At 32.2% G+C, this 19445-nt stretch overlaps 2 protein-coding genes across 2 annotated transcripts; one reads left to right on the top strand and one right to left on the bottom strand.

Annotated features, from left to right (window-relative positions):
- The first annotated feature begins 262 nt into the window (after positions 1–262).
- LOC124365925 (BET1 homolog) lies at positions 263–1157 on the top strand. Its single transcript, XM_046822051.1, has one exon. The coding sequence runs from the start codon at positions 656–658 to the stop codon at positions 992–994; it is 339 nt and encodes a 112-aa protein (XP_046678007.1). The 5' UTR covers positions 263–655; the 3' UTR covers positions 995–1157.
- A 1895-nt stretch (positions 1158–3052) lies between these two features.
- On the bottom strand, positions 3053–19431 carry LOC124365923 (mitochondrial import inner membrane translocase subunit TIM50-C-like). Its single transcript, XM_046822050.1, has 9 exons — positions 19200–19431; positions 16319–16528; positions 14133–14245; positions 13834–13953; positions 11219–11326; positions 9642–9773; positions 8777–8900; positions 7760–7863; positions 3053–3260 (listed from the first exon to the last, which is right to left on the bottom strand). The coding sequence occupies exons 1-9, from the start codon at positions 19396–19398 to the stop codon at positions 3183–3185; spliced, it is 1188 nt and encodes a 395-aa protein (XP_046678006.1). The 5' UTR covers positions 19399–19431; the 3' UTR covers positions 3053–3182.
- Between the last annotated feature and the right edge of the window lie 14 nt (positions 19432–19445).

Raw genomic sequence — 19445 nt, 5'->3', positions numbered from 1 at the left:
AAAAGTTAGATTATTTTGTTATACATATCTACCACTACAAAAGAAAACAAAATTGTTTTTGTGACAGATTTTTTTTTTAATTGGTTAAGCGTTATCACTTTGTCTGTCCACACAATATTTCGATAATAAAGTGGCCTAGAGCCTTGAAATTTTACATGCAGCTGTATTTCTGTATATAGAAATTAGCGAAATCGACTGTTGAATAGACAATGTTTCTTTAATTTTAGGGTCAAAAGGTTAAATAATAGCCTGTCTATAGAATAACTCTTGGAGATAAAAATATGCTAAAGACTTGTAATTAGATTTCTCTTGGTCCAAAGTAGAACTCTTATTTTATTTTAGGTTCAAAAGGTCAAAGGACAAGTCTCCTCTTCTGTGCGATTAAGCTCCTAGAAACTTGGTCCAATGTTTAAATTAATTAATTTGTAACTTAACGTACAGAAACGTAGTTAAATAATTACGTAAAGTATGGAAACATAAATATGTGTAAAATATGTTCTAATTCTTGTTGTATACATATGTACCTGTGATTCCATCCGTCTGACTTTACTTTGGGAGCTATAATTTTTTAGCCATTATTGGTAAAATCTACATTGGTGTATTTAAAAATTGTACAAATATAAAAATGTAGATTGTGTGTGTATTTTCAGACAGAATGAGGCGAGCTCATGCAGGCAACTATTACGATCCTCTGCCTACACAGTACGATGGTGACGCTATGGAGGAGGCAAACGAACAGATGACATCGGAGCTGAAAGAGAAGATCGGTGCCCTCAAATCCTTATCGATTGACATCGGAAATGAAGTCAAGATGCAAGACAGACTTTTACGCGATTTGGATAATGACTTTGAAAGGACCGGAGGCTTTTTAGGGAACACAATGAATCGAGTAATCCGTTTAGCAAAGGGCAGTCACAATTACTACATCTTCTACTTGTTCTTGTTTTCTATTGTTGTGTTTTTTATCTTATATGTTGTCCTCAAGTTTAGGTGAAGATTGTCAGATCTGTTATTTTATTTTGTGGTAATTCTAAACTTCATCACTTGTACATTCAACTGTGTTATATTAGCACTTGTATTGGCCATAAATTGTAAATATAAACTGCTTAAAAAAATTTATTTTGTTCATTTTATTTTAAATATATTGGTTAATTATTCTTATTCTCCATTAGTCTTTTGATGCCTAATCCATAATGGCCCATTCCATATTATATATATATATATATATATATATATATATATATATATATATAAATATGAAGTTGCTAAAGAACAGAATAATTCAGTGGAATTTAGTTACTTATAAACAAAAATTCTCCACTTTTATAAAAAAAATACTAATTTTCTTTTCTTAAAAACTAAAATAGAATGTTATAAAATTTACAGAAGAAGTTATAACAAAGTTACAATAGTTGAGATGTTTCTATCAAAGTGAGTGTTTTTAATTCTGACCGACCACAATAGTTTTACTGAATGTTGGACTATCTTAGACAAGAACTGTGATAACATTTTATGGTAAGACTAAACTCAACTCCATCTTTAAAATTTTTGTTTTGCAGCCTTGGGTTTCCTAGCTATTGCAGTCATATTAATTATGAAAGATTGACTAGAAAGTACGATAAATTATATATTATGATTTAGGCTATTATTAGAGAAATGTTTTCCTTTAGTATTTATTATTTTAGACAAATTATGAAGTACACATTACATGAACGAATAAAAATTATTTTGATTTTGAATTAGAATGTGTTGTTAATGGTAAGAGTTTAAAAATAAAGGCAACTAAATAAAAATGTTTCATATTAGAATGTATAGTACTTTGTTTTGTGAAACCGTTTGTAACCAAAGTGGACAGAGTTTTTTATGAAATTAAGATTTTGGGTCAAAAAATCGCCACTATCCGTATGAATTAATAAATTCTATAAGGATAGAAGTTAAAACAAAAAACATTATTAAAAGTTGAAATCAATTTTTTTTTTATTTTCAGAATTTTAGAATAGAAATGTACGTAAATACAATACTTTTTGTTTAAAGTTTGTTAATGACAATGGAAGGTCTGAAAGGATAATAGTATTTCATACATTTTCCATCGTTATATGTTACAAAATGTTTAACACAATGTTTCGAGGATTGAAATCCATCCTCTTTCAGTGAGAAAATAATTAGTACAAAAAGGCTTGTGTTCGTGACTTGCATCCTGTAGAGACACCTGGGTTAATTTTCTCCTGGGTGGACATCAAGCAGTTTTTGAGTATGTTTGGTCCCTTTTCTTTTTCTTTTTATATACTAATTATTTTCTTACCTGAAGAAGAAGTTGGATTTCAATCCTCAAATAGTTATAAAATTTGTAACATATAATACGCTTGCCGATTCTAGCTCCGGATTCACCAGATGGCTGATGGGGCTGGGGAGGGATCGGGTTAAGCAAGTGGACACGGCCACTTCAGGAAACACCTAAACACTCTAGGTTTACGAAATGAGGACTCGGAGTGTAGACTCTGCAATAAGTCTGAAGAGACTGCAAAACACATAATACTGGACTGTGAGAGACTGGGAGCAAGGAGAAGGGCTCTTTTCGGTGATAAAAAACAACCAGGCGACGAACCAGATGCTAGTATCGGGGAAAAGCTTCTTAGCCTAATTAAGGGCACGAAGATAGGCTTACCCCCTCTAACATCAAAGGGGCACACAATAAGCTCAGGCTCAGGTTGACGTGTGAGGATCTAGGAATCCACCCCAATATCCCAAAGGAAAAAAAAAAAAAAAAAAAAAAAAAAAAAAAAAAAAAAAAAAAAAAAAAAAAAAAAAAACATATAATACAATGTGTTTGGGTAATTAAATCTGTATGTATGGATCATTACAATTACCCCCACAATCCTTAACACATCTAAATGAAAATTGACATGAACATCTTCAAGTAAATAGCTAGGTCAAGTTTGTTGTTGGGGATAATCAGACCAAAGAGAGTGCAGGCTCAGCTGGGTAAAATGTTCAGGTAGTCATACATTTATATAGCTAAAGCATGGATAGAACACCAATGAATAACTACAAATAAACAAAAAATGTGTTTTATTGACAGATCAGTTCAGTAAATGCAAACAAAACAATTTACTATTTACAGACTAGCTGAAGAGAGGATTGGCTTTATACAAAACATTAGCTTTATGTCAGTCACGTTAAGTTCAAGAAAAGGGTGATTTCGACGGCCATCCAAATTTTGTTGGTACTCTCTTCTTCTCTTGTTCCTTTTCCATTTCCTCCTAGAAGAAAAAAACATTTGTTTACATTTGTTAGGACACTAGTCTAACAAATACATCTCATCTTTTTAGTACTGAGGCCTTTCACACAAAACACATAAATTGCCAACCAGTTTGTTCAAATAAGATTTCATAAAACTTTATGGAATTGTTATATTGAAAAACAATTATTAATAAAATAAATTTATTTTACAATTATAATAGGGTATAAATACCTATAATAGTGCATGGAAAAATAACCTGATAATGCAATACTGTTAGTAACAATGACACCAACTATCCCTACATTTAAGCAAGGCTTCAATATCTTGTTAAAACAACACATTCTGACATAAAATAATGAAGAAACTGTGAAAATTGATGTACATCACAACAATTATAATATAATAAAAAGTAAGTAAAGAAACTGTTGTTGAATTTAGTTCAGTTCATTCTTTTCATTAAACTGTAGTGTAGATGCAAAAAAAACATTGGAACTTGGTACCACGATAATGAAAGCTAACAATTACACCATCTGAAATATAAACAATACAATCCATCCGAAACAATTCAGACATGTAAAATTTCTGTGGAACGATACTTTTAGATCTTAAACACAATGCCATTTACAAGTCCAGTAAAATTTAGAATAATTTAAAATAAAAGCAAGAATCATGTAAGAAAGGATATACATGAACCATTTCATACAGTGATTCAACACCTTTTGCATATACATTCTGTTTAATATTAATATCTTTCAACAATTTGATCTTCACCTTTTTTTTAGTAGCAATAATATTAAGTAAACAACTACAGAATATAACATGTTTTGTAATAATTAATCTATGTTGTAATTATATTTCTTATTTCAGTTAAATAATACTTACAAATAATGAATTTTTCTAATTTTACTGGTCCTAATCATGGCCATTTTACTGAGTAAAACTATGACAGATCTGAGCCTGATAAAACAAGTTGTATCTGAAACCATTTCAACAGAGGCATATCTTAACCCTCCAAGCGTCCCGCGCCGGAATTCCGGCGAATTAAATAAGCGCGTGTAGCGTCCACACCGGAATTCCGTGCGAATTAAAACACGTGTGCGGAAAAGAACAACTCCTGAATGAGCTAGCCGTGTCTGGTAGGCCTTGATCGATATATCGTTGGAAAGGCCGTAAATGCACGAGTATTTTGATACCCAATACGATAATTTTCTTTAGCTATTTTGGCAACACTGACCCAAAACTTTCTCCCCTTTTGTTGTGTGCCAGCTGGTTAGTCTCGAGCGGGTCGCCTTTGTGTATGGTGCGTTAGTTTCGAGCGGGTCGCCTTTGTTTACGGTGCGTTACTGTGTTATTGTTTTGTTCTTTATTTAGTGCAATGGCAGAAGATTTTTTTGGTTAGATCAAGTGATTTGAAGGAGAATTGATTCACGAAGAAGATGGGGACATTGATAGTGATTTAGAAGCTGAGAAGAATGGCCAGACAATGTATCACTACAAGACTACTCATCGGCGCAGCGGCGAGGAATACGAACCGGGACCTTGACAACATTTCTTCATCAGACTCAGGTGATTCAGACAACGGCAGTAGAACTAATACCAATAACGGAAATACATCAATACCATTACCACCTCCACAATCAAGTGAATGGGTTAGGACTTACTCAACCGAACCAGAATGTAATGTTGGAAATAGGTTTCAGGTTAGACAGCCAGGAGTAAAGAATGTGCCACCACGAAATAGTAAACCTATTGAGTACTTTTTACTTAATTTTTTACCAATGCTGTATGGAACCACATAGTCAGACACACTAACTACTATGCCCAGAACAAAATTAAAACAAAGAGAGATTCTGGAACAATGCCAACGCATTCTAGATTTACAAGATGGGTTGATATAACTGTGTCAGACATAAAAAAGTTTTTCGCTTGTATTTTGAATATGGGTTTGATTAGACAGAAGAATCTACAAGCCTATTGGGACACTAGGGCCTCACAGACAATACCTTTTTTTCCATAAAGTAATGTCATACAATAAATTCATGCTTATCAACTCTAACCTACATCTGACAATGGCGCCAACTCTCCGTCGTGGACAACCCAATTATGATCCCTGGGTGAAAATTAGATTTTTATTAGACCATCTAAATAAAAAATTCAAAGCCTACTTTACTGCTTATCAAAATGTTTGTATTGATGAATCCGTAGTTAGTGGGAATGAAAAACCGTTGTGTCTTCATACAATATATGCCCAATAAAAATACATGCCCGCTACGGAATAAAAAAATTTGAAGTATGTGATAGCAAAACCAGTTACATTTTACATTTTGAAGCTTTATAGCGGTAGTGATTTTTTAAAAGGAAACCCGGCACCTTTTACTGAAAAAAGTTATATTAGAAATCATGCAAAAAGCAGGTTTGTTGGATAAGGGTCACCACTTATTCACAGATTAATTTTTATACCAAAATCCCTCTTGCTGAGAAGCTTTTGAAACCGTTCAACTTTTATCACTGGTACAATAAATAAAAGATCTAAATTTATTTGCAAACAAGGCATTGAACAGAAATTAAAAAGCTAGAGAAAGTGTATATTTCAGAAAAGGTGAATTACTTTTTGTTGGATTTCGACAGACGTCTACCCGAAAACCGGTTTTTCTTATTACTACTGCAGGGCATGCTGAAGATAAAATTATCAGAAGCAAAAAAGGCCAAGAAGGTGTCAAACCAGTTGTTATACATAATTACAACCAAGCTATGGGAGGAGTAGACAACTCTGACAAGTCCATTTATCATTTATCTTGTACACGTCCTACCCAAAAGTACTGGAAGAAAACTCTTTCTAAATTTTATCGACATGGCTCTATTCAATGCCTTTCTTTTGTATGCAAATAACAGTGACCAACCAATGGATAGAAGGAATTTTATTGTAGACATCATTGAGACACTGGCAGAAAAATGATACTGTTCTACCAATACCACAACCAGGTCCAGGAGGTGATACTTCTCACAAGCTCACTCACTTACCCAACAAGAATGATCGGATTTGCGTTGTATGCAACAAGAAAAGCACATATTGGTGCCCAGAGTGCAACTGTGGCATCCACAAACATTGCTACCCTTATTTGGATCACTTTTGGAGGCCTTCTGCTAAAGGGAGGAAAAGAAAGAGGCAAGCCTCCCCCAGCTGCTCTTCGGACTAAGATTTTTTCGAAGAAAAAAAGAGTGTACCAAGTTCGGTATATTGTAAATAGTGTTGTCAGTATAAGGTTTTATGTAAATATTTAAACATCTTCTTTTTCTACATTTATTTATTGAACATAATTGCTATTTTGGATTTTTTAATAACAATAAAAAAGTGATGGTTATCTAAGTGAAAAGTTGATAAATTTTTTTTCTTTTTAATTTTTGATTTATAAGCTCTAAGTTTCAACACATATTTTTGGTGAGTAAATTATTTAATATTTCCTTACTAAGAATTTATTACTGATTACAATGGTATGCTATAGTGTATGATTATTTCCATATTTGTATTTTTTGAAAATTTTTATCTGAATGTCTGCAAAACGGCTAAATGATGCTGGACGTTCAAGGTGGTTTATACGGGACGCTGGGAGGGTTAAACAGGGTGGCCACTTAAATCTGTTTTCAAATTCCCGGTTCTCCAGAACATGTAACAATGACAGATATTCAACACAAGCTATACTTTGCAGGAAATTCTACAAAGCTGCTGTGACCTAGCAAATTTCATCGCTAACGATATATACGAAAAATTCAGTGACGATTCATTGCTACCACTTATTTTGCTTCATTTTTTATACCTTTGTGTCTTTCAATGTGTTTTCATAACATTGTTTAAAGCTAATAATTTTCCTTCCTATGATATTTGGAAAACAGTGCATTAAATTCGGAAAAATAAAGAAAACAAACCATCAACAACACAGCGCTACCATGAGGCGGACTGCAGTGCACACCGGTACAAGACCATGATTTTGCCGGTACACGAGGTCGGTTTAGTCCAACCAAAGAAACTATGATCTAAATTCTATTTTTAACTTTGTTTAACCTTTTGGGTGACAATAAGCCTAAGACTACCAGGCTATTTCAAAAGAAGTTGCAGAGGTTCAGGGAAACATATATTTGTAAAACTACAAGTTTTACATTGTACATTTAAATTATGAAATGGTAAATTATAAATTAGACTTCCAGAATATATTCCATTTACATAAAAAAGTATGAGGTATATATTTAAATAAGTTATTAAACAAGCATTTGAAAAAAATAAAAATATATTTTTATTTATGACTGAGAAATGTGTAAAGATATTTAATGACAGATATTTCATGTCTAGTCAGGTGGCCACCTTGTCAAAGTAAATCTGTTAAAATATACAATGCTGAATGAACATTTACTGCTTCCTTTCTAATGTTAAATGTTATAAAAAAAGTTATACAACTGGAAATGTTTTCACCTTCTCCCCTGGTAACAATTCCAAACAACTTTCAAACTCTGGAGATCACTTACCATAAGTATCCGCTGCTTCTCCTTGAATGTCTCTAGGGGGTCATCAAACTGGCTGTAGTGGACAAGCACATCCCTGACATCATCCACATCATTTGAGGCTATTGCTGGAAATGTAAAAACAAAGTTAATATTGGAGAAAACTGATACTGAAAATTCATTATTGTTTGGCTACAGAGGGGCTAACCGGAAAGAAGATAAAGTGAGAGAATTAAGGACATATAAAGCATGCTTCAATCTCCACAGTCCAAACGTATGTGTATGTCTTACAACCATCTCATAACTTGTTTGTGACTGTGAATTACCTATATGGTTGTACCATGGAGGTGTTTTTTTCTCATTTAGGACGATATTAAGGTTAAATGTTACTAAAGCGTAGTGTATGTTTAATATTATTTAATTTTTATGCAAGATGGGTACTGACCATATACAGCAAATCAGACTTCCTGATTTAATCCTGTATGTTTTAAGTGGGAGGTGTTTCTACATCCGACTACCACCTGTTTCGAGCAATGAGGACCAGATTAGTTACACGGCGCTTTAATTACAATGTGGAACTGTGGGAGGGTGTGACTACCTAATTGAAGTCTCAGATGGGAGACCTTTATATCTCTGGAATTTCAAAACTAGGTCACTGCTCTGATAAGTGCCTAATTTTGTATGGTGACTATATTGAAAAATAGTATTTTAGATTCACTTTCAAATATATAATAATATAATGAAATTGTTTTCTTGTACTTTGTGTTTTGTTTATATAAAAACAGTAATCTACTTTATGGATAGCTCTTGTATTATATTTTATGAATAATTTTGGACTTTTGAAGACCAATGTATGAGACTTCCTCCAGGTTTTCTCTGCCTCATTTAAACAAAAATGGAAATGACAAAAACGCCCTCAGACCACGAACACAATTTTATCCCAATTAGAAGAGAAGATTAATTTGTTTCATTTAACACTTTAATTAAAAATAATAACTGTAGGAGAACTTCTCTTAGAAAAAAATAGCATGGTGAACATACTCTTAAGAAAGGCAGCGAGGTCCATGAGTGAAGTGTCGCTATCGGAGCCTGTCCACCGAGGGACGAGGAACGTATTCGCTCGATGGAGCTTCACAGAGTTAGGATTCCAGTCCACAACGATCACCTGCACACAATAATTTTATGTTTAGAGCAAATAACAATTTCAGATGTGTTTTCAAAACTAGGTGGTAAAAAGAAAAGTTAAAAAAGGCTTACATATAAAACTCGGTTTTATTGATATATTTACTTAGCAATAAGATATTACAACATTTATAATTTAGAAACAGAATTTGTTCATATTGTTTCAAAATTCTTTTAATTTTGTTTCTACAATTAAAAATAATGTACTTCCAGTAAAACTTAATATACAACATATTATGGAAACTTTTCCACATAGGCTTTAACCACTTTATGTGTGGATACTTAAATTTTTAAAAGTATCGATTCTGTGATTAAACATCTTCAACGTCATAGAGAAGGTATTGTATTTTGGATAGAAAAGAATAAATAGTTTTTTCCAATATTCAAATATTAAAGGTTTTATGGAAAGATAAAATAAAAGTTATATTCACTTTGGGTTGCAGTCAGTGTGCGAATCAGTGTTGCCAATTCACTTTTAATAGAATGTTCTCTAATGGTTGAAAAAGATTGTGGTCAAAAATTTCTAATTATGTGTAAAATTTGTGTTCTTTTACGTACTTTCAATTCGTGGACCCTAAAAGTAAATTTTCAAGGTGTCGGCTGCTGATTTCCTATCTGTCTTAATTAATTGATTATTACATTGAAAATGCATTTGTATAAGAACAAATGGATATGGGAGAAGACATAACTGACATATATTATGGGCTTGAATGTTCTTACTCACCCTTTTAAGATCACGATTAAGGCAGTCCAGGTTCTTGACATGGTGACCATCAACGTAGTCCGTGGCGTCCCTGAATAGTCTGTACATGATGTAGCCATTTGGGTCCAGGGTGTTGATTATCGGGAAGGCAACCTGTTCAGAGGACATGTCATGAAACTTAACATTCTTGTTGTTTGTGTGACACTTAACTTGCATGTAATAATGATGATAATTTATCTAAATCATTATAATTGCCAAGCTCAAGTAAAAATGTATAAGTCGAATAAGAACTTCAAGACTAAATTTAACTTTTACAAACAATATTTAATATAAGAAAAATAATTTATATTTATTACTTTCCTTGAATTCCAGAAAAACTGGTACTGATAGCACAGCAATTTTATTCTTTTTGATTTATGAAAGAAACCCAATCTCGTAAATAACATACTGGTACAATTTTATATTAACAAAAATTAAAAATTACCTTAACAAAAATAATACTATGAAAATAAATTACAGTCCTACTACTAAGAATAATGTACTTCCAGTAAAACTTAATATACAACATATTATGGAAACTTTTCCACATAGGCTTAATTCCTCATAACGAATTCTTAAATAGAGACAGTAATCCCAATTTGTAAGTTCTAAAATTGAAACTTGATGCACCAAGAACAACAATAAGATGTTTTAGAATATGAAAAGATTTAATTTGTTTTGTCCCAAAATCTGAAAATGCCATTAAATTTTAACCTTCCGGAGACCAAGTTACAACATATAGACTGTTACATATAAGCTGTTCCTTGCTCACTTTACATTGTCAGTGGTCTTATAAGATTACTGACAGTGTAAAGTTAATATGAGTAGGTAATCAGTATATCCAAAAATCTTAAAAACCAAATATTTTAGAAAACTTTTTTAACATTTAAAAAATTCAGTGATCTGTCTGCCAATGTTACAAGTCAACCTTAAAACAATGATAATAAAAAATATTCATATAGAAATAATTATCGGGGCGAGTTTTAGTTATTGTTACCAGAGCAAAAATAAAGAAAACAAGTGTCTCCATATTTTGATAAAAAGTAAAATATTTTAAAATATACTTGAACGGAATGCAAAATTAAAGTTATGTGCTTTTTAAATCTGAAAATGCATTTCTGGGTTCATACAGGTCAAAACTTTTGTTACCAAACTTAGAAAAATTTTATTTTTTCTTCCTCAATCTGAAAATTCACCTAAGTTTTGAAAAGTTAACAGGGCAGTTATGAGAGTACAAAAAATTCAAGATATGACCAATACTAAAAAAATTTGAGACATTTCAAACATATCTGAATAGAATACAAAATGAAAATACATTTTTCCTAAATCAGAAATTACTATTAACTTTTTAAAACTGGTAGAGATTAAGGTACTATATGGATTAAACGTATTTTACAGCTAAATGTGGAAGTATCCACAACTTTTTTAACTAATAAATAAACTAAATATTATCCGATGACAGTAGAACAGTATGGCCAGAAAGGAGAATTTCTCACTCTACTGATTAGTAACACCTCTACAAATACAGACTAGAGCTACTAGAGACTGCCCTTACGTACCATACCCTGTTCTGCAGTGTAGATAACTATCTCAAACAATGGAGGCCCAACTTGCTCCAGGAACTGGTCCACTCCAGGTCGCTTCTTGAATCTCCATCCTGTGCTGTACTGTAATAACCAATCACCGTTTATTTGTAACTTTTATATGAAACTTTTTAAAACTAACGAATCATTGAAATTAAATTGCTACATTAAAATCATGTTAGGTAACTATCTTAAATCTCAGTATTATAGCTCCGGTAATGTTTATTTCAATAAATAATTGTAATAAGCAACACAAAATTAATTAAATGTTTACAGCGCAGAATTCAGAAAAGTCCATAGCATCAGAATTGCTCTAATTGCGGCAAACAGACATATCCATATTTTAGTTTATTGTGTACATTACAATTAAAAAAAGTGTCACGAATGTTCAAGAATACATGAAGGTATTGATTTATGACTTTTGGGAATCAAACTGGATGTGTTTCTCACTGACAATATATAAATAACCAACGTTATTCTCTAAGAGTAGTTTTGTCTATCTATACACAATCTATACAGTTGTGAAAAAAATAAACTTTGGTAACAATAAAAAGTTTTGTAACTATAAATGCACGCTAACTGAACCAAACCCTCTCTAGTCTATTTTCAAACCAAATAAACAACTGTAATACTGCATTTAACCCTTACGCCGAGTGCAATGGTGACGGTTTATCGTCACCTGTTGTATTTGCAAGAAATGCCACAAAGCTGCAGTGCACTAACAAATTTCATCGCTAGCGATATGCGAGAAATTCACTGATGATTTATTGCAAACACCTATTTTAAGCTTCTTAGTTTTTATCTGTCTTTCGAATTGACAACATAAAATCGTGTATACCTAATAAATGGCCTTTCTTGATGGTCGGAAAATACATGAATCCAATAAGGAAAAAACAAAGATAGAAAACAAATAAATACTAACACAGCGCTATTGTGGGGCAGACTGCAGATCAGCAGTGCGGGTTAAAGGTTTGTAGTAAACGAACTTTCAGTACAAGACAATGATTTCGCCAGTACATAAGGTCGGTCCATCTGTTACTTCATCAAATACTTTCATCTGAACTCTACTTAATTAATTTATCTTTTTCTTCTTTTTTTGGGGGCCACGCTACTTCAAAGTAATTTACCGAGATTCAGGCAAATGATTATATTTAAAATTAAAGTCATGACCTTTACTTTAAATAACAGAAATTATAGATTATAAAATGAGCTTCCAAAATATATTCCATGTACACAAAAACATATGGATATATTAAATAGAGAATCTATTTATATACAACACAAAGTACAACAACGTTTAGATAAAAATTAGCGATTGCCTGTTTTCAGCTGAGCAGCTAACGTCAACGTATAGAACCAGCAGACACAAGGACATTGACAAATATACACAGAGAAATTACGAACATCAATTAAAATAATATCTATAAATCACGGTATTTTGTTACTAAAAACTTATTGTTTAGTGAAGTTATTAACTTATTATTATTGTGAAGTTATTGTTTAAAAATTATTTGCTGTATAGGTCTGAACACAGAAATAAACAAACTATACTTTAATGTGAGTCCTATAATTTTAGCTCTACTATTTAGTTTGTAGTTAATGTTCAAACTCTGGTATGTATACTTTTTGATCCGAGAGTAGAACAGACCTATATCTACAACCTTTAACGTATTAAGGATTGCAAAAGTTTGAAACACAACAAATTGATCTTAACATTACTACACCAATAACCTGTCATAAAGTACTGTATGTAGTATAATAGATCAAAAAACTACTTTTACTATCGCGGTGTGGAAAACAGTAAGCTGTTCTTTATGACCTAATATATATTTTTGTTTGCTTAATTCTTAATTTTGCATCATCTTAATTTTATTTTAATACAGTTATAAAGTAAGAACTGGGTTAACCATTGAGTTTTTTGTAAACTGTATCTGTGTTTCGTGATGTGAACTGTTGAATGAATAGTAATCTTTAATACATTTATTATGGCTGACTAGCTAAGCACTGAGGGGAAAAAACCAAAAACTGATTTTGTAGCTAGCTACTAGGTTAACTAGAGGCAAAGTCACTAAAACAATATCAGACTTAAGTTATATCAACGATTTTCTGGCCTTTTTGACAAATTTTTAAACTATAGACTCAAAACTAATGCCTCCAGCCAGTTTGTATTCAACTGATGAATCCCAAGATCGGTAAACCATAGTGTGGATAGGCTGGCACTGGGCCCACACTCTGCCGTCCTGTGAGGTGTCTCTACGTCTTCCAAATCCACATAGATTAGCTTTTATATTTGTCACCCAACGATCAAAGTGACTTTCTCTGTTTCACATTGTTATAATTTATATGTCACCGTGAACTTTAAACAAATAATAAAAACTTTTATCGAGGCTTTCATAGAAAAATCAGAAATGTTGATTCTTCCTTGTATATTTTAATATACTCGGTCTATACTAGCAGTGAGTACACTGTAGGCTGCCTGGCCCACTTGAGCCTGGGTCCCGGAGATTTTGCCTTCTCTGCCTCTCCCTGCAGTTTAGAGGTAAACGTTCACTGAATAACGAAACAGCACTAATGATTAGAAGTGCACTTACTGTCCACTCAGGATGCACAAGCAGGTCAGTCAACTCCAACACCAGAGTATAAGGAGGCTGCATGTAAGGATACTGTAAAGGCTCTGGCAGTAGTTTCTTACGTGACGGCTCCTTGATCATCTGCAACCACATACTATCATTAAAGCCTGCTATGGAGAAATTTCTGTGTGGAATATTTTTCACAACATTTATTTAACTCTTTTGAACAATTTTTTTTAGATGAAATTTTTTTACAATTTCACAACATGTTTGTCACAATGCAAAAAAAATTATAAATTATAAACTAACAGTTTACTTACTTTAGTATAGAAATTCATTGTTTTAAACGTCCGTTTGAGGTATTGTGTCACTATTGGCAGTCGGCTGAATTCATCTTCCTCAAACGTACCATCTTCATTTTGCATCGGGGAACCTATAACATTGACATATGTGAACATTCAATTTTAAGTAAGTTCAAAAATGCACTGGCTGATATTTTATCAATAAGACTTACTTAAATAAATTAATATACTATCTCTATTGTATGTCTGATATACTGTGTATTTAAGAGTTCTAGAACAGGATTTATACTTACCACAGAGGTCTTGTAGTTCTATTGAAGCTTCCTAAATTAAAATGTGAATATTAAAATAAAATTAGTAAAAACATTTTTTTGCCCCAGGTGCATGACTTCCATGGAAGTGACATTTCTGGGAGAGAGTATCTCCAAAGGCATTTGGGTGTATAAAAGCCAAATTTTTAAGGAAAGATTTGGGAAACTCAAACTTAAAGTAGGGTTATAAAACAAAACTGTTTACTACTGTTAAATAATAAAACTATACCATTACCAAATTGAATCAATCATTTAATTTTTATTTCTGAGGTTTACTTATTACGTTAAATATAAATTGTTTGACTTTATTTTGTTTTGACTGTCTTAGTTTTATAATACATGAAAAGATAGCTTTACTGTTACTATGTAGTTTAGATATTAACTGAGTAATCTATTTGTAGTTTATCTGTTTTATAAACATAGTGCATGATGTTATGAGAACTAATCAATAAATTATTTTTCAACGATAAATAATATTGAGTACATCAAAATTACTTAACCCTTTTAGTGCTACAGCGTCTACGTCGTAGACGCTGCGTATTTTTATATATATTGGTTCAGTTTATGCGAGTTACTGGCTGCAAACGATGACAGTTCATCCAAAAGCCATAGAGTAACGATATTTGTATATTTGATTGCCGACGACCAGCTGTTTATACGTCTTTGATGTGAAATAAAAAGAAGGTCAGTTAGGATATTTACGTTGCAAGTGAATTGACGCTGTGTTTCGTTTACTTTGTTTTATCTTATTTTATCCATTAAATTGTGTTATAATTGTGAAATGCTACTTCATTTGTATTCCATATCATTGCATTACTTCATTTTTCATTTGTGTTTTCCGTGTGTATTATATTTTACGAAGTTACAAAATATGTATAATAAGAACATTGCGGGTTATGATGAGTTACTCCACTTTTTTATAGTTTTATTACTGAATAAAACAATTATTTAGGTAAAAAAGTGTTAACTGTGCTTGAATTTCTTCTTTTATAAATAATAATAACGTTAGTAAAGTATTTATGCTAATAATAGTAAGTGTATTATTTTTTCTCTTGAGCGTTTCAAACATTACATCTAGGGCAAAATTTGGCGTGGACAACATATCATATTTTTTATCCACACTTCTTATTTGTTGTGTAAAAATAAAATAAAATATATGGAATTTGTTTAGTTTTAGTTGCTCTTTCCGATGGTAGCATCAGAAAAATCATATAAAATTGTTGACATACTAAAATTGTATGCCAAGGTGAAAAAAAACTATACAAAAAATTTACATTATAAAAAAACTTTTTTTTATAACAATCCAAATATGTACAAATGTATTTTTTTGTATTTATTTCTGTTTATTGGTTATTTATCTTCAATACAAAAAAAAGTAACAAGATATGACCTCAAATTAGGAAATAGTAAAGGAATTTACTAAAACTCTGCATTTATGCACTAAAATGCTAAGCACTCTTGGGTATGGCAATGTGCCAGACCCCTTAGCACTAAAAGGGTTAACTGATTGAATATTTTTGTTTCTGAAATATGTTTAGGAATATTTAGGATAATGTTTAGTAATAGAATGTAAAAATTAAGAAATATTAATTAACATTAAAAATTGTACTTAGTACTCCACCATTCTTTAATATTCATGGTGGCATATAAACTAACATGAACATTTTAATTAAAATTGTGTGATAGATACACCAAGCTACTATGATTGTCCCCATTTTTACTGGTCGTATACCACAATGAATATGTTAATTATCACATAAATGCCTAAGTGTACATATAATTGCAAACAATCAAATTAACAACAAATGTGTATTATCATATAAAGACAAAATATTTTAGTTATACTATTGACACCTTGAACAATTAAGGAATTTATTAATTAAACACAATTACCGAATGAAAATATTATGTAGCCACCACAAAAGGTGATAGAGGAAGCTATAGCAATCAAGCTTATTTTCATAGTCCGCCATGAGGCTTCTCTTTTCAACCGTTCCTCCTCTTCTTCATTTTTACTCGAACCCTTGTCAGAATCTGATCCATCACTCTTAGGCTGAGGAAATGTGTTTTCCAGAATCTTCTGTGTGTCTATTTTTTCTGTACCTGTAAAAATTCAATTTACTCATTACATGTCCTAAAGAAAAATACAACAAAAGTCAGATTAGCTGTAAAAAACTAGGACACCTCCTATCTACTTTACAAATTGAACTCACTACCCACCTAATCGGTCCAATTAACATTTCACCAAGGGTATAGAAAATATTCTACAAGGGGAATTTCTTCATAAATAAAAGTACAGGTCTATGCTGAAAGTAATCAAGCAAGTAATTGACACAGGAACAAAAGCTGAAAAATAAGCTGCTATTTTGAGCAACAAAGAGCAAACAAAGCCCACACTGATGGCCATTTCTAATCAGTACTTTCCCAAGCCAGATCGTCCAACGTGATCTGAGACCGGGAAAGTACCAATTAGAAATGCCCCTGGCCACTGTGTGGGTTTCGCCAGCACCACCCCACACTACAGGAGAAAAAAAGAGTAGTTTATAGCTTCTTTCCAACACCTGTAATCAATCATCTTAGATATTATTAAAAACCTTACCTAGCAATCACAAATGCCGTCGACGTGGAACTGGCCAGATTCCATCCATAGAAAGAACGAGTACCTAGTTCCTAACTGAATCCTAACCTAGTTCATTTTACAGGCTATGTATTGAAAAGACAAATCTATGGATGGCCGTACCTAAAAAACGTACAAACCGATTTTGATAAAACTGATTATACAGATTTGAGACACAGTCTACTATACTACATTAAAAGCCTCATTCTTAGGTCACACCTATTTTTGGAGATATCGATTTTACAAGTCAAATATTAGAAAAACATACAGATGGCCATACCTCAAAAATGTACAATCGGCTCACCGATTTTGAGGAACGGCCATCCATAGATTTGTTTTTTTTCAGCACATAGGCTGTGAAATCGGTGTGGCTCCGAAAATAGGCACAGCCTAAGAATGAGGATTATATTGTAGTATAGTAGACCACGTATATTGAATGTGTAGAGAATGTTTTATCAAAATCAGCTTGTACGTTTTTGAGGTACGGCCATCCATAGGTTTTCGTTTTCCAGTATTTGACATGTAAAATAGATAAATCTCAGAAAATAGGTGTGACCTAAGAATGAGGGTCATAATAAATACAGTAAAACCATGTAATGAATGTGTATAGAAAGTTTTAGCGAAATCCGCAACTAAGTTTTTGATATACAGTCATTTATACACTTGTTTTTTTCTGCATTTAGCCTTTGAAATTAAGAAGACTGTGTTCATGAAAACCGGTATTTGTAGTTTTAGAATGCCAGTTAAGTAGGACTATAGATTTTTTTTTGTATTTGTTCTTTTTGTCTTCAAATAATAAAATTAATTTAGTTTTGTTAATTGAACTGGTTCAGGAACTAGGTTAATAGTAGTTCAGGAATAGTTTATGAACCAGGTTAGGATTCGTGTCAGATTAATTCTTTCTATGGATGGAATCTATAGGCAGTTTCACACTGCTCAAATGCCTATGGTCATCAGTGTTACTGTCAGAGTTTTAAGAACCTTTGATTTTAAATGTCTTTCAATCATTTAAGTCTGTTAAGGTATCAAATGTTATTTATACAACATTCACAAGACTAAATGTAACATAGACTGTTTATTAATTACAGGAAACATACACTTAAGCAATAATGGCAGTATATAGGTTAAATGTATACAATAGTATTTCCCGTCTCTAGTGGCCATTACTTAAATAACCATATACATGATTTAACTTTGTTTCAGTTACTTTGGAACAAAAATGTCAAACCGAATTATGACTTTTAAGACTGTATTATCGTGAAGCTATATTTTTATATGTCAAAGAAATATATGCATTTTAGGTTATAGAAAATAATACTTTGTTTTCACTAAGTTTGAGCAGCGTAGTAGCCTACTTACAGTTACTTAACAGGGTAAACATGTCTGACAGCATTAAAATCAATCTAATTCATGATTCGATATTATCAATCATTCGAGTGCTGGACACTTATAGCCTACTGCAGCCAGGTAAGCAGATAAAAGTGTTAATAGTTTTCTTTTGTAATTCTAAGCCGAAACAATCAATATCACTCATTAATGGTTTATGCATGAAAATGAAAACTTAGAATCTTTTCAATACTGTGCTGTTTATTTTGGTTTGAAACTATTAAAAAATATTGTGGTAAATTTTAAGGTCAGCGACTACCGCTCCGATCGCCGTAATTTTTTGTATTCTAACACAGGTTAACGTCAGGTTCACAAAAAAAATAATCCCGACTGTCGCCGTAGCCGTTTACTCCCCCCCCCCAAAAAAAAAATTAAAATTAAAAAAAAAAACCTGACTGACAGTGCATTTATTCGTTTTTTTGGTGTTATTAGTTCGTAGGGCAGTAGTCCAGGTACTACTTCTAGTATAAACTCGGTCTTATCTTATCAGTGATAAATGTGCGCCGCTTATCTTTTGCCTGTAACGAAACCTGCGTTAGTTCTGTCTGAGTTTTGTGTGTGTAAGGCACCACCTTCCCAACAAGAGGGCAAAGTATTGGGTAAAAGTCATGTCCCTGAAGAACTCATCCCTATTTTTCATGAAAATTACGATAGAGTTCAAGATTATATAATCGTTTCTATGTCAAAATTTATTAAAAAGAAGGTAAAAAAAGCAATTTAAATAATTAGTTTGAGGTTAAACTTAGTAATTAAATACAAATTTAAACTTACCATAATGCCTAAACAGAGAGGTGCCAATAGGTAAAAACGAAACATAACCAGTAGCGTTACTGAACCTATTAACAACTGATGAACTTTTTATCGATAAACTAAACTGCCTAGAAAATATAGCGTAATTATTTGCGTTTGAAAGTGAATTAAATAACAATTTTCTAGAAAACTGAGCACAGCTTCTTCCTACATTCGCCATCTTTTTAATCACCTGTTTTTTAGTGTTTTAGTTTAGTTGTGGTTTGG

This window comes from Homalodisca vitripennis, chromosome 7 (assembly GCF_021130785.1).
Source record: "Homalodisca vitripennis isolate AUS2020 chromosome 7, UT_GWSS_2.1, whole genome shotgun sequence".
NCBI classification, from domain to species: Eukaryota; Metazoa; Arthropoda; class Insecta; order Hemiptera; family Cicadellidae; genus Homalodisca; species Homalodisca vitripennis.
The sequence above is the reverse complement of the archived record's forward strand: the minus strand, read 5'-3'. Positions and strand labels throughout refer to the sequence as shown.

What these genes read in the sequence shown, in the direction of transcription:
- LOC124365923 (XM_046822050.1), bottom strand. Translation starts at nt 19,398, where the DNA reads ATGGCGAATGTAGGAAGAAGCTGTGCTCAGTTTTCTAGAAAATTGTTA. An exon ending in CCTCGCTGCCTTTCTTAAGA is followed by an intron (nt 7,864 to 8,776) that starts GTATGTTCACCA and finishes TTACATTTCCAG; the next exon opens with CAATAGCCTCAAATGATGTG. An exon ending in AGAAGCAGCGGATACTTATG is followed by an intron (nt 3,261 to 7,759) that starts GTAAGTGATCTC and finishes TTTTTCTTCTAG; the next exon opens with GAGGAAATGGAAAAGGAACA.
- LOC124365925 (XM_046822051.1), top strand. Translation starts at nt 656, where the DNA reads ATGAGGCGAGCTCATGCAGGCAACTATTACGATCCTCTGCCTACACAG.